Genomic DNA, 13,363 nt, shown 5'->3' with positions numbered 1-13,363 from the left:
TTTTTAAAGGGTGTGATGTTATTTCATAACTTGGTAGTATAACCAAAGAAGATAAAAAAGCTTCCTTCTCACCTTTCCAGGTGAATCTTTGCCCATGAACAGATGCTACTAGACTGACTAAGCACCAATAATTACTAGCATAACTGCAGAAGTACTAAGTCCTGGTAACCAGCTGCCTCAGTTGATTTTACTTTACAGTGATGAGTGAGTGGAGAGCTTTCCTGAGTCCCCAAAGGTTTTCACTGTTTGTGCAGCATGGTCACAGTGGTGCTTGGTGTCATTGTCTGCACTGCTGGTCCCTCCCTGGTCACAGCAGGACTGGTTCCCAGAGCCATTATTTGGGTGCCGAGATCCGTTTCATCCACCTCTGCCCTGTCCTTAACAAAAGACCAAAGCTTCTGGTTCCTCCAGCCAGGGATGCTGAGGAGAGCAAGAACAGATGGATCTGCTGATCAGCTATTTCAGATACATGTAAATGAAGGACAACTTGGAAGACTGAATTAATCAAACTCCAGTCCCTACAAAACTCACACCAAGACTGCCAGTGGCACTACATTGTCGACCTGAATCCTCTCTGTTCATGCTGATGGAGACCTCTACGGGTCCTGCTTAGTTCTTTTTGCTCCTGCTCAAGTCAGGCTTTGGCTTTATTGCTGCAATATCAAGCCTTACTGAAGTGGTCATCCTCTGTTAGGCTCAGAACCCACAACTTTTCTGAATTCAGATTTGCTATACCCCAGCCATTATTCAGGATTAACACATTAGGGAAAAAAAGGAGAGAGCAAGTATTGCATCCTGCTTTTATTTCCCTTCAAACAGCACTCTTCACACCTGTAAGCAGGTAGCCAGTAATCATTAGCCCAGCAATGTATGAACACAGCCAGGTTCAGGGGCAAGTGTTTCAGGAAGTCACTGCAATCATCCCAGCCCAGTCACTAGGGCTGGGTTTATGCCTCAGAGAGAAAGGAGGCCTGTGTATCTGCTGACCTTCCAGAAGGACAAGATTTTTAATCCCCTTCTCTTGGACTGAGTTCTTATTTTCCTCTTACAGATAGTTCTTATTCCAAAGGAATACACATAGTTTGATTGATACAGAAGGATAAACTAAAGGCTTTTAGACACTATGGCAAAGAGATAATACACATGGACATCCAGCACAGATGAACAGCGCCATAAAAGAAATCATGACAGAAGCCTGAAGCCTATTCCACCAACATCAATAATGTTTTGAATCCTTTGGCAAGCAAGCATGGGAGGTAAAAAGAAAACCCTGTTGTGTAGTGCTGAGCTGAAGGGAAGAGCCCCAAAGCACCACTCTTGAGCACCATGGGAATGCTGCTCCTGCTTGAACTTCAGGGCCACACAAGGAAAATGGCATATAAGCAGTGAGTGACCCAGACCAGACCATGGGTGCAGGCCCTGTGCTTAAGGCCTGCACCAGTGAGGTTGTTGAACAAAGGCTCATTTGTTCTATCATCATTTACTGACACAATGAGTGCAGCCAAGGTGGGAACATTGTACAGAACAGGAACTCAGTATTGGGCTCCAGTGGACGCAGAGGCTTCCAACTTTGGACAACTATCTCCAGCAGTACTCAGAGAACAAAAAAAAACAAGTCTTCCCAAATCCAAAGTCAGAAAAATCTTAACCCCTTCTCTTGGAAGCAACAAGCTTCATGAAGCTAGCCCATCATGTCAGTTGACTCATCCTGTTAATTATACTGAGTGTGACACTGGCAATCAGGAGCTGAATTCCCTTGCAGGGCTATTTCTAAGAGGCAAGTTCTGCAGCACAGGAAAAATTGACAAAACTGTAAATGTGTTACTGCAAAAACCTTTCCTGTCTTCATCTGCCATCACCGCCAACATCACACATGCATGGAACAGGAAACAAGGGGTATTCTTTGGAGGAGTAAACAGAGCTGTACCTGAGCTTGGCATGGATTGCTGAAAATCCTGTTAAATTGAAGTCTTGCAAAACACAAGGATCCTGTCAGCCAACACCAGGGACCTTGCAAAACTGCCAGTTTCTGAAGACCTGTAATGAGAATTCAGCTTTCAAAAGTTCAGGGATTAGATGGTAACTGTGCCCCATCCATCTGCTGATTTTTTTTTTTTTTGAGCATATACGTCAGTATTTCCTGAATGTGGCTCAAAGCCCCAAGTATGAGATGGTCCCAAGTCCACAGCCCTGCAGTTCTCTGTGCTCTGCCCATGCCCAGCTCTGTTTCTCAGTGAAAGCCAAGGCTTTCTATTGTGAAGGACAGAATCCCTGGCTCAGTGGTGGCCTTCCCACAACACTCCACTTAAGCCAAAAGTGTCCCAGCATGTAGAAACACCAAAGTGGATTATGGACCCAGCATTTCAAGCTTTTGAACAAGGAGCCACAAATTGAGCTTCAGTTGCACTGGAGGAGCACATTATGGAACAGATACAGGCTGTGGAACTCGGAGACTGATCTGACCCAACAGTTTGTTAAGGAAGTTAAAATAAAAAAACAATTAAAATTACCTCTGCAGAAGAACAGGGAGTACAGATGAGCTTTGTTGAGATTATTTCGTTTGTGCCCTTTCACAAGTGACATAGACATCTGAAACAAACATTTGTTCTCAAAGGGAGTGAGAGCTAACAATCTGAACCTCAGGTTTAAAGGCTGAGGACAGTAAAGCCACATTTTGAGAAGACTGCATGTCCCAAGAGGAACTAGATAGAAATCACCTGGACCAACAGGCTCAGCTAAAAGACAAGACATGTTTGGGAAAGTGACAGTTTATTCTTCTCTCCTTCATCTCATTAGGAAATTAATTATTACTCTCAAGCCAGTTGTAAGGCAAAGTATCACACAGACTCCCATAGTCCCATTTGTAGAATCGATTACATTAAGACTTGCATACAATTTCAAAACCAGAAGATTTTTGGTAAGCATTTATATGTACTCCATTTTCTAAGACATCTCTCTTGCCTCAGTCAGGCAGCTCTCTGGTGAAACACCAAACCCTGGAATTTTTACAATCCATAGTACAGTCATAATTAAAGGTTCAAAACTGGCTTTGTTCAAAGGCACACGGCCAAAGCAACACAGGTCAGCAGGACCTGGGTAGTGTCACTGAATTTATATTTTTAATTTTTTTCTTTAGTCTCCAATTTTAAGCCTTTAGCTTTTAGCCAAAACTCAGCTTCTCAGCAGCACAAACCTGCTTCATGAACAAAAAAACTGAAGATGCTTCCTTCCACATTTCTGCTGCACTAACCTCATTTGTTGTTGTGCCAAAGAAAACAGAAGCCCTGGCAGCAAATCAGTTGTGTAGCCAGAGGCCATAGTGACAGGATTCCACTGCAATTCTAAGTGAGAAGCTTGTTCTCAGTTACTGCTGGCATGTGAACGGGAGGAACAATAACATTCTGCACTGACTAGTTATGTCCTGTCAATACCAGGACAGGGTCCCTCTGATGACAGAAGAATGTGCATTTAAATAATTCCTAAAATTTCTCCATTTCCATTAGTACATGGAATGATAAATACTATATAAAAGACTTAAATAGTGGTCCCAAAAGTAACTTGTAACTCCAGTAAACAGAATGGATCAGCATAAAAGAAATAAAGATGCATCTTACTTTACAAATCAAAGATTACAATTACTATAAAATACCTCCCTCAGCCACTGGAAAATGAACAATTAGAGTCAAATTCAGTCAGCTCCATTAATGGCCAGGGACCCCTGGATTTAGTGGGAACTGGCCCTGCCCCAGTCCCCACTAAATAACATCCACTGCCATGGGAGAAAGAGATTCCCACTAAGACCAACCTCTTCTGGAAATCTGAATTATCACATTTCTGAGACCTTATCCATGAATACAGGACTGTCCAAGTCCAAATCAAGAAAGAAAAGCACTCTAGAAAGTTAATTTCCAAATTCATGGCTTAAAATCTGTACGTGTGTACCTATAAAAATAGAAGATCACAGGGCTCCTGTAAGATTCTTAAAAAACCTCAGTCTACTTTGTCTTCAAGTAACTGAAATTAATTTCTCCAATTCTACTGGGGCCTAGAACTGCTGTAGACTGTCTGCTTGTAACACTACTGCTCAAAATACCCACTGTACTCCTAAGGAAAAAAATAACTGACAATTTCTCCATGGTCCAAGAAATAATTAAAAACAAGAACTTTGCTGTACAGCTGTAAGTTTTGAGTCAACAAAGCCCCATGATGTGATATCTGAACAGGAAGGGATGGAAGAAGGCTGATACCTAATACACTCACAAGCTTTCCCAGTGCCCAACCTCTGAAAAGCTGAAAGCAGCTTTCAGTCAGAATACCTGAGTCTAACTGATATAAAATGCATGTGTTCTTGCATTTCACATTATCTCCTGCTTTCCTGCAGGGAAGTTATAAAACTGCAATACTTCTACAAAATTATATACCACTTTTGAGCTAAACCAGCAGCAAATTCTCTTTCACCATTAATTTCAGCCACAACTTGAATACTGTTCCAAGTGCTCTACAAAACTAAGACACTATACAACAGATGCTCTATTGTGTCTTTCTTCTCCTACCATGATGCAGCATATCTTGGGAGTTTGGAATGAGATCAGAGTACCAGCAGCAATACTGACAGCTTCTCCCTGAGACAGCACTACAACTCTTTATTTATTCCACATTGCATCTGAACCACTGTCAGTTTGACAAAGGAATGGCTCTGTAATCCAGTGTTTCAGTGAATCCAGAATAAACCACAAAACTGGAGGCTTACTCCTACTCTCCAGGAACAACACTGTGCCCTAAGCCAATTCACTGCATTCCCAATAACTAATGAGAATTTAGTAACACTGACTAAGTGAACCATCAGTTAGGTGGGTCATCAGAGCCCCGAGAATGTCATGGTCCATACTACAATTACCTTCTGAACCTCATCACCAATACCAGGGAAACCAGCTTCATATGGCACAGCTTTGCCCATCCCAGAAACAGAGATTAGATTTAAGACTGACATGATTTCTTCAAACCAGAAATGCTTTTCCCAAGCTTTTGTCTGTTGTTTGAAGTCAAAAAAGGTGCATTATAGCATCTCTCCTCAAACCCTGAAAAGTAAAGTGACTTGAAGATAAAAATGCCACCACTGGAAGATCCACTGATGCAGAGTCTATGCTGGTACCCAGATAGGGAGTGGATGAGCCTCTGTGTTAAAGATGTATTTGTCAAGGTTGATTAAGTCTATGTCATCCGAGAACAGCAGAAACATGTATTTAAGTGTTTCCCCAAGGAAGAAGCTCTCCATTTTATCCCGTGGCTCTGGATTACTGGGATTCTGAACATTGTTAATGGAAGTATAACCACCAGTACGAACCTGCAAAAAAAAAGAAAAAATTGTATTTTTCCATAACCTAAAATAATTTTTTACTTCTTAACATCCAGATGCACTTGGAGAAGATAAGTGCTAAAAACAGATAATGTTTTCATGCTTTTTATTTCATACTTAGTTTTCATTTACATATAAAACTCCAGTAATGAAAAAAAAAATCCCATTGCATTTTAAAATAAACCACAACAATAAATGAAGCAAAATATCCGTTTGTGCTCGGGGTAGAGAGGTATCACAAAGGTATTCATCCCTTTGAAGTTGAAGCTTCTGGACAAATATACAGAAAGGAACCAGCTATTTTTACATTAGAGCTGACCCAAGTCTTGTATCCATTTCTCTTAAGAACAGACCATTGATATTTGGTACCACACTCTCACAGCATATCAGTGACATCTCCATAAGCACTGTAGTCAGAATGAACAAAAAAATCTTCTATTAAACCATTAATGCCATTTTGTGCTATTTCTTTTTCCTGTGGCAACTTTAATTGAAGAGTTCTTTCAGTCCAGCCATGCTCTTCTCAGCATCTTGCAGTCTAAAAACTACAGATTCTAACACTTTGGTGGTCTTGCCTACAGCTTCTGCATTTCACTTTTTCATCAATGTAATACAAGTTCTTTCACTATATGGATTAAGCAGGGTATCTCCATCTGTAAGAAAACAATTTTTCTGTATATACTTACAAATTCCCCCACATTTATCTGATAAATCTGGGAATGTAGTATGTTTTCAAAGTTGGTGTTAGAAAGCAAGTGAGCAAATACAGTCCTGACAGAACAATAAACTGGCCTTACCCTGGTGTATCTGTTGAAATTCTGCAAGATTTCCCAGCCCCAGTCTTGGTATTTCTTATCACCAGTGAATCTGTACATATAAAAAAGACTTTCCACAGTTTCTGGTCGCAATAAATTGTGCCTGTCTGCAGGCTGCAAAAGAAAAAGTGGCAGGAGTATTTTAGACAGGGAATTTCCTCATGGATACATGCAGGGAGAAAAATAATTATTCACATCTCCATCTGTTCCCAAGAGTTTGCTACGCATAAGTCAGCTTCTAAATATACTGCCAGGGTAACTAAAACCAAAGCCTAGGGCACAGCTAAAAGGCAAGGCAGAGAAAGAATTGGCTGCTTCACAACAAACCCCATCTCTAATATCTGGCCAGGAGTTCAACAGCAGAATAGAGCTACAGAGAAATCATGGAATTGGAGTTCAGGCCAGCTATCTGCTCACCTTGATTTCTATATCCTTGTGGCCCTTCTGTGCATGGAGGTTGAAGTGTACAATTTCTGGGCTCAGGCCTGTCTCTACTTGAGCATACATTTGGTAGCAGGTTTCTATAAGAGTTTCAGCCAATTTCATGTGATCAGCAGCCAGTCCATTGTGAGCTCCCAGTGCTAAAGTACCCGGCAAGAAGCAAACCAAGTGATCCTGCAAGATAAGACAACTCTTACTGAGAAGTTTCATATCAAACAGCAAGGGGAAGTAAGGGGGTCACCATCTTTTTAATTTTTTATTCTTTTTCTTCTTCAAAACACACTTGTGATACCAACAACTTGAGGATAACTTTTTAACAATCTCATGTAACGTAACATGAGGCAGGCAGCATTACAGAAATTGTTAATTTCAAAAACTTACAAGAATGTGTTTTATGACAAGTTTCTGAAAAAAAGGTCTCAAGTCATGTTGAGGGGAAGGAGAGTGTCTTTTGGTTTACCAAATTTTATATCAGCTCATGCAGGGCATCAACTAAAGGCTTGGTGTCCTCATTCTGGAGCTAATCTACCACTGATGTAAGAAAGTAAGCACTGCAGATTAATGTCACGTATAGGATCTTTGATTCAGAATCAAAGCTCAGGTCTCATCACCCAAAAACGTAGTAAAACCACTCTGATGCCCCTGTATGGACTATTAAAATCTCTGTCCAGTCCTTAAGGAAAGTGGAGGGTTGTAAAGGTCAGCATAGACATGGGAGCCAAACATCCCCCACTGTTCCAGCTGGACAGGGTAAGAGACCTGTCCAGACTTTCACCCAATAATAATGGATTAAAATGAAATTTCTGACTCCCTGAAACAGAAGGAAGTGTTCTGACATGTACAGACAACAAAGCCAAATCTGTATGTCTCAATTCAATTCTGTTCTATCTTGGAATGGGGCAGCCCCCTCCACCCAAGCCCCAGACTCTGGTCTTACTCACAGCAGGCTTTTTGGAGAGCTTTTTGGAAATTCAGATCCAAGAAGCACATTCTGAAAACTAGAACTGAATATCTTAAAAATAATACATCAGGAAAGGGTATACATACATTAATAATACATCACTCGTCTTTCAGACAAGCCACACACATATACAATACCTGCACTGCATGAGATTTTTAACTGAAAGATCTTAAAATACACAAATTGGGAACAGAGGGTTAAGATCAATCAATTCTCCTGACAGCAAACAGCATACTGTTTTACCCAAGAATCTTCCAGGTAGGAAAATAAAGATGTCATGAGTGGACAGAAACCTCCAAAATTATTAATTTCTTTTTTAACCCCATAATACAGTATTAGATGATATGCTTCTTTGAAGACAAATCTGAAAATACGAGTGTGCAAGTGTCTACATATATGTATCTACAAGGCAGTTGCTCATTACTGCCATCACACTGGACTGATGTACATGTATGTATCATCTCGTGTTTAGGGTTTTTGTTTGTTTTTTTGTTTGCTTGTTTTTGTTGGGGTTTGTTTTTGTTTTTTGAGAAGGAAAAGCTTTGCATTTGCTTCTGTGGTGTGTTTTATTTAAATTTTGTAGTGGTTTTCTGTTTTCTTTTGCAGCTGTATTTCTTACCATCTTGGCACTGAAGTGGCCATGAGCAAGCTCTCCTACAAAAGTAAGCTTCTTGGGTTCTGATCTCTGAAGAAGATGCTTTTTTACTCCTTCTATGGCTCTAGTATAGTCTTCCAACAGCCTGTGAAAAAAATCATCCCCAGTTGGCTCACATACACACAGTTAGAATATATTTGATCACAGGTGATGTTCAACACAATGTTTTAGACAACTGTTACTTCAGTCTACGGAGTAATATTTAACTAAATGTGAAAATTTTAAAAGCCCCTCAGTAACTATCAACATGACATTAATCAGTTGTCACTACCATGTAGCAATACTGGGTTTACTTGAAAAGTAAATGTGAGGAACTGCATTGACTTGTTTGTTCATCAAAAGTATGAAATTAGGATAAAAGGGGGGGAAGTCGGGACATGGAATTTGCAGGCTTGACTGGTAACCACAAACAAAGATTGTGAAAGATTTTGCAGGACTAGCTGGAACTGATAACCGCAGTGGAAACCCATTGTTGCTGAAACTGATAACCCAGTGGAAGGAGACTCACCACCCCCAATTGTGAAACCCATTGTTGCTGGAACTGATAACCACGGTGGAAGGAGACCCATCACCCTCACTTATGCAAGATAAAAAGGGACTGGAAGAGAAGAAAGGTTGTCAGCTTTTGGCGGAGCCAGGCTCCCAGCTGAACCCAGCGCTGTTTTGCTTGCTATCGCTTGCTGTAATTAATAAAATTATTAATTGATCTTAAAAGGCTGAATCAAATTATTCGCTTCAACTTACAACAAATTTGGTGCCGTGACTCGGATCGGAACACCTGGAGAGGAGGTCTCCTAAGGAGGCGCCCCACTGCCTTTGCTTTAACAGTGGCCTTACGGGGACACTCCTCCCCGGACTCCGACCGACGAACCTAAAATCCGATAGCAAGCAAGGAACTGCTGGCTACCCCCTTAATCTTTGTGCACGAAGCCCCAGGCAAAGACACCGGATGGTGTAAGTATTTTCCGAAGGACCTGGTGTCTGGAGGAGGCCTGTTCTGGGAGAACGGGACCGCCTGGTCGGGGGTCGGGGATCCTGGACTGTGACGAGTGTGGTGTATGAGAGGGGAGCCGGCAGCTCGGACTCCCCAAGCAAGTGCGGACCTCATAGTAGTGCGGTTCCCATATCCGGCAACGGACTGGGCCACGAATTGAGGAAAGCAAGTGCGTGTGTGAGAGAAGGCACTCCAGAATTTGGGTCAGAGGAAAAGCAAGCCTGCTGAACCCATGGGTGGGGGAATCCCTGTAAAACTTCCCCATATTTCAGAGGATAGTCCATTAGGCTTAATGATTAAATATTGGAATGCCTTTCCTTCTAGGAAGGGAAAAGATAAAGTAAAAATGGCTCATTACTGCATGGAAGTTTGGGGGGAAAAACAAATAAGAGGGAATCAGTTATATTGGCCAGTATTTGGGTCTTCTGAGGATTGGATCTGTCAGGCCTTAAATGTCTACGTTATTTCAAAAGAACCCTTTAATCTAGAAGAAAGTGAATATGCAGCCCTCTGGATAAGAGGAGAGACAAGGGCAAAATTATTTGCTCTCAATACCGAGAGGAAGAAAAAGAGGTCAAAAGAAATTGAATTACCTCCAGGCATTCCCCCTCCATACATACCGCCACCACCCCCACCTCTTCCATTGCCACCTCCACCGCCACAACTTTTAGACCCCCCCTCCCGGAACCTTCGCTAATCGACCACCCGGGTCCCTCGGCACCCACCCAAGAATTATCAGAGGATGAGGGACCGGAAGGTGAAAGGTTGGAGGAAAATATCCCTGAGGGTTCTTGGCGAGTAACCCAAAGCCAGACCCGACAAAAGGGAAAGCAAGAATTGGGTATATTTCCCCTTAGAGAGCATGGAATGGGAATGGTGCCTAACCCGAATGCTGCGCAACCAGGACAGCCTGCTCAGATTCTGGGAATAGGGTACATATCCGTCCCATTAAACTCAGGGGATGTTAGGGAATCTAAAAAGGAAATGGGACATTTGTTAGAAGATCCTTTAGGGGTGGCAGAGCGGTTGGATCAATTTTTGGGACCTAATATTTATACTTGGGAGGAGATGCAATCCATGTTAGGGATTTTGTTTTCTGCAGAAGAAAGAAGAATGATTAGAGAAATGGGCATGAGAATCTGGGATGATGAACATCAACAGGGACCATTAGCAGATATTAAATGGCCCCTACATAATCCCCAGTGGAATAATCAAGACCCGTTACACCGTACCCATATGGGCGATTTGCGAAATATAATAATACAGGGAATAAGGAAGGCTGTCCCTTGTGGACAGAATGTACAAAAGGCATTCAAGGAACAACAAAAGAAGGATGAAGATCCAACTGAGTGGTTGGAGAGGCTGAGAAAAGCCTTTCAGTTATATTCAGGGGTAGACCCTAACACTCCTGAAGGAGAGACATTGTTGAAAGTTCATTTTGTGGTAAATTCGTGGGTGGATATTCGAAAGAAGTTGGAAAAGTTAGAAGGGTGGCAAGCAAGGGGGCTGGATGAGTTACTGCGGGAGGCTCAGAAGGTTTATGTTAGGAGGGAGGATGAGAACTACAAGAAGCAGTCTAAGATTATGTTAGCAGCTGTAAGGGAAGGACAGAGGCAATCTCCCCAAAGAAGGGGTGGTGGTCACCCAGCAGGTTTGAGGGGAGCTGGTTGACAGGTGCATGAAGGAAGACAAGGTGGAGGAGATAGGATTGTTTGCTTTTACTGTGGGAAAAAGGGACATATGAAGCGGGAATGCCGACAAAGGATGGCTGATAAAAAGCAGTTTAAGGAAGATTAGGGGTGTCAGGGGCTCTATCTGCTGGGGACAAGAGAAAGAACAAAGCCCCTGGTAAAATTAAAAATAGGTCCCCAGCAGCAAGAATATGAGTTCCTTGTGGACTCAGGGGCAGAAAGATCGACTGTCCAGACCCTTCCCCAAGGGTGTAAGATTTCATCTGAAATAATACAGGTGATTGGAGCCAAAGGGGAACCCTTTGGAGTACCTATAATCAAGGATGTACTCTTAAAAAGTAACTCCAAATTAAGAATTGGGTCGTTTTTATTAGTACCAGAAGCAGATTATAATTTACTGGGAAGAGATTTAATGATTGAATTAGAAACAGGGATAGAGATTAATAAGGGAGAACTGACAATAAAATTGTGTCCTCTCCAGGCTGAAGATGAGAAAAAGATTAATCCAGAAGTTTGGTACACCCCTGATAGTATAGGAAAATTAAGTATTAAACCCTTTGAAGTAACTATTAGGAACCCAGAGATACCTGTCAGAATTAGACAATATCTTATATCTAAGGAGGGGAGGTAAGGACTGAAACCAGAAATAGAAAGGCTTTAAAAAAAAAAAAAAAAAAAAAAAAAAAAAAAAAAAAGCTTACAGGCAATAGTGGCCACTGCTCTCCTAGTAGAGGAAGCTGGGAAGATAACCTTTAGAAGTGAGCTAAAAATCTTATCTCCCTATAACATTCATGGAGTATTGCAACACCAGGCCGACAAATAGATAACAGATGCCAGATTCCTAAAGTATGAAGGCATCCTAGTCTCCTATCCTAAGTTAAGAAACAATGGGCCTGAAAAACCCAGCCCAGTTTTTTTTTCTATAAAGAACCAATTACAGAACTAACACATGATTACCTCCAACAAATAAAAGAACAAACAAAAATAAGGCCAGATCTTGAGGAAGAAAAACTAAAAGAAGGGACTCAATTATATGTGGACAAGTTCTCTCAAGTTCTGAGAAAAAAAAAAAAAAAAAAAAAAAAAAATATATATATATATATATATATATATATACACCAAAGGAGTGCATCAGGAAACTTTTGTTTCCATATTAACAAACCCACTCCATTTGTTGCCCAAATTCTAAAAAGGTGTTGTCAGAGGGAACTAAAGGGGGTCCCGTGCAACCCACCCCCGGTCAAAAATAAAAATAGGGAACAGTACAAAGTTAGGCGGGAGCAGGGGAAGGGACGCCCAGGCAAGTACCGCTGCTGCCGAGAAGATAATTTACCTCGCGGCTCGAAGCAACCGGGTCGGCGAGCGAGGCAGAGGGGAAAAAGCCAGGTCCCCCCCCATGGAATAATGCTGAAATGCTCCAACTATTGCCAACTGAGTACTAGGCTCCCCCAGACGACCGGTCTAATTTCCTCTGAAACACCAGAAAGGCAACAAACCCAAAAAGGGAAAACAGAATATCATGCCACAAAAACAAAGTCAGGACCCCACCCTTATTGGCAAATTATAAGTATTTTAATGCTTTATATCATACATAAGGGGGAGAGTTCCCCAGTCCTGCACCAGCCCTTTAAGTGGACACTAACCGGAATAGATGGCAGGGTAATTCGGAGTCAGATAACATCCAAACCCCCTAGTTTCACCCCACAGTTATGTGAACTAGCCCCTGTAGAGCCCTATTTTAATACCGCAGGATTTTACATGTGTCCAGCATCGAACCCAGGAAAGGGGTATTGCAATTACCCTGGAGAATATTTCTGTGGGTACTGGGGGTGTGAAACAATAGCCTCAGACTGGCAAGCAGCAGGAGATAAATTTCTTAAAGTATCATGGGGACCCTATGGGTGTACCCCTCCACAAAAGGATTCTAGTGGCGCCTTCTTGGGTGGGTGGAAAGGGAGTTGCCAATTTGTACATTTAAACATAACTGAGCCCACAGACCCAGGATGGATGGTGGGAAGATCATGGGGCTTTCAGTATTGGGAACCTGGAAAAGACAGAGGGAGCGTATTTACCATAAAGAAAGGGCCTGTACCAGCAGACACACAGGCAGTGGGCCCTAATCCTGTAATAGTTGGGGATTTAACAGCTAGGAACCTGATAACAGATAACCAAACTACAACTCCTACAACACCGCCAAGTGGGGATTCCCGGTTTAACACTCTCTGGAAATTAATGGAGGGAGTATATAAAGTCTTAAATGCTACTCAGCCAGAATTAACAGAACACTGTTGGCTCTGCTTTGATGTTAGGCCTCCATTTTATGAAGCTGTAGGGATATCTGAAAAAGCGAGACGTCTTAATGGTAGCAATCCCCCACAATGTAATTGGAAAGATTCCCAGGGTAAAGGAATGACTTTGGCTTCAATAACAGGGAGGGGACGATGTATTGG

At 42.0% G+C, this 13,363-nt stretch overlaps 1 protein-coding gene across 2 annotated transcripts in view; it reads right to left on the bottom strand.

Moving 5' to 3' along the window:
* Nucleotides 1-2,752: 2,752 nt before the first annotated feature.
* Nucleotides 2,753-13,363, bottom strand: part of MAN1B1 (mannosidase alpha class 1B member 1) — a 42,236-nt gene continuing 31,625 nt past the window's right edge. For both annotated transcript variants that reach the window (XM_021533638.3, XM_021533639.3), the window contains exons 10-13: nucleotides 8,193-8,313; nucleotides 6,589-6,786; nucleotides 6,154-6,285; nucleotides 2,753-5,344 (exon numbers count right to left, since the gene is read on the bottom strand). In XM_021533638.3, the coding sequence (XP_021389313.1) occupies nucleotides 5,141-5,344; nucleotides 6,154-6,285; nucleotides 6,589-6,786; nucleotides 8,193-8,313 (655 nt within the window). In that variant the 3' untranslated portion in view covers nucleotides 2,753-5,140. The remainder of the gene's footprint in view (nucleotides 5,345-6,153; nucleotides 6,286-6,588; nucleotides 6,787-8,192; nucleotides 8,314-13,363) is intronic.

Source organism: Lonchura striata, chromosome 22 (genome assembly GCF_046129695.1).
Source record: "Lonchura striata isolate bLonStr1 chromosome 22, bLonStr1.mat, whole genome shotgun sequence".
NCBI classification, from domain to species: Eukaryota; Metazoa; Chordata; class Aves; order Passeriformes; family Estrildidae; genus Lonchura; species Lonchura striata.
Note: the sequence above shows the minus strand (reverse complement) of the source record. Positions and strands in the feature narration are given on the sequence as shown.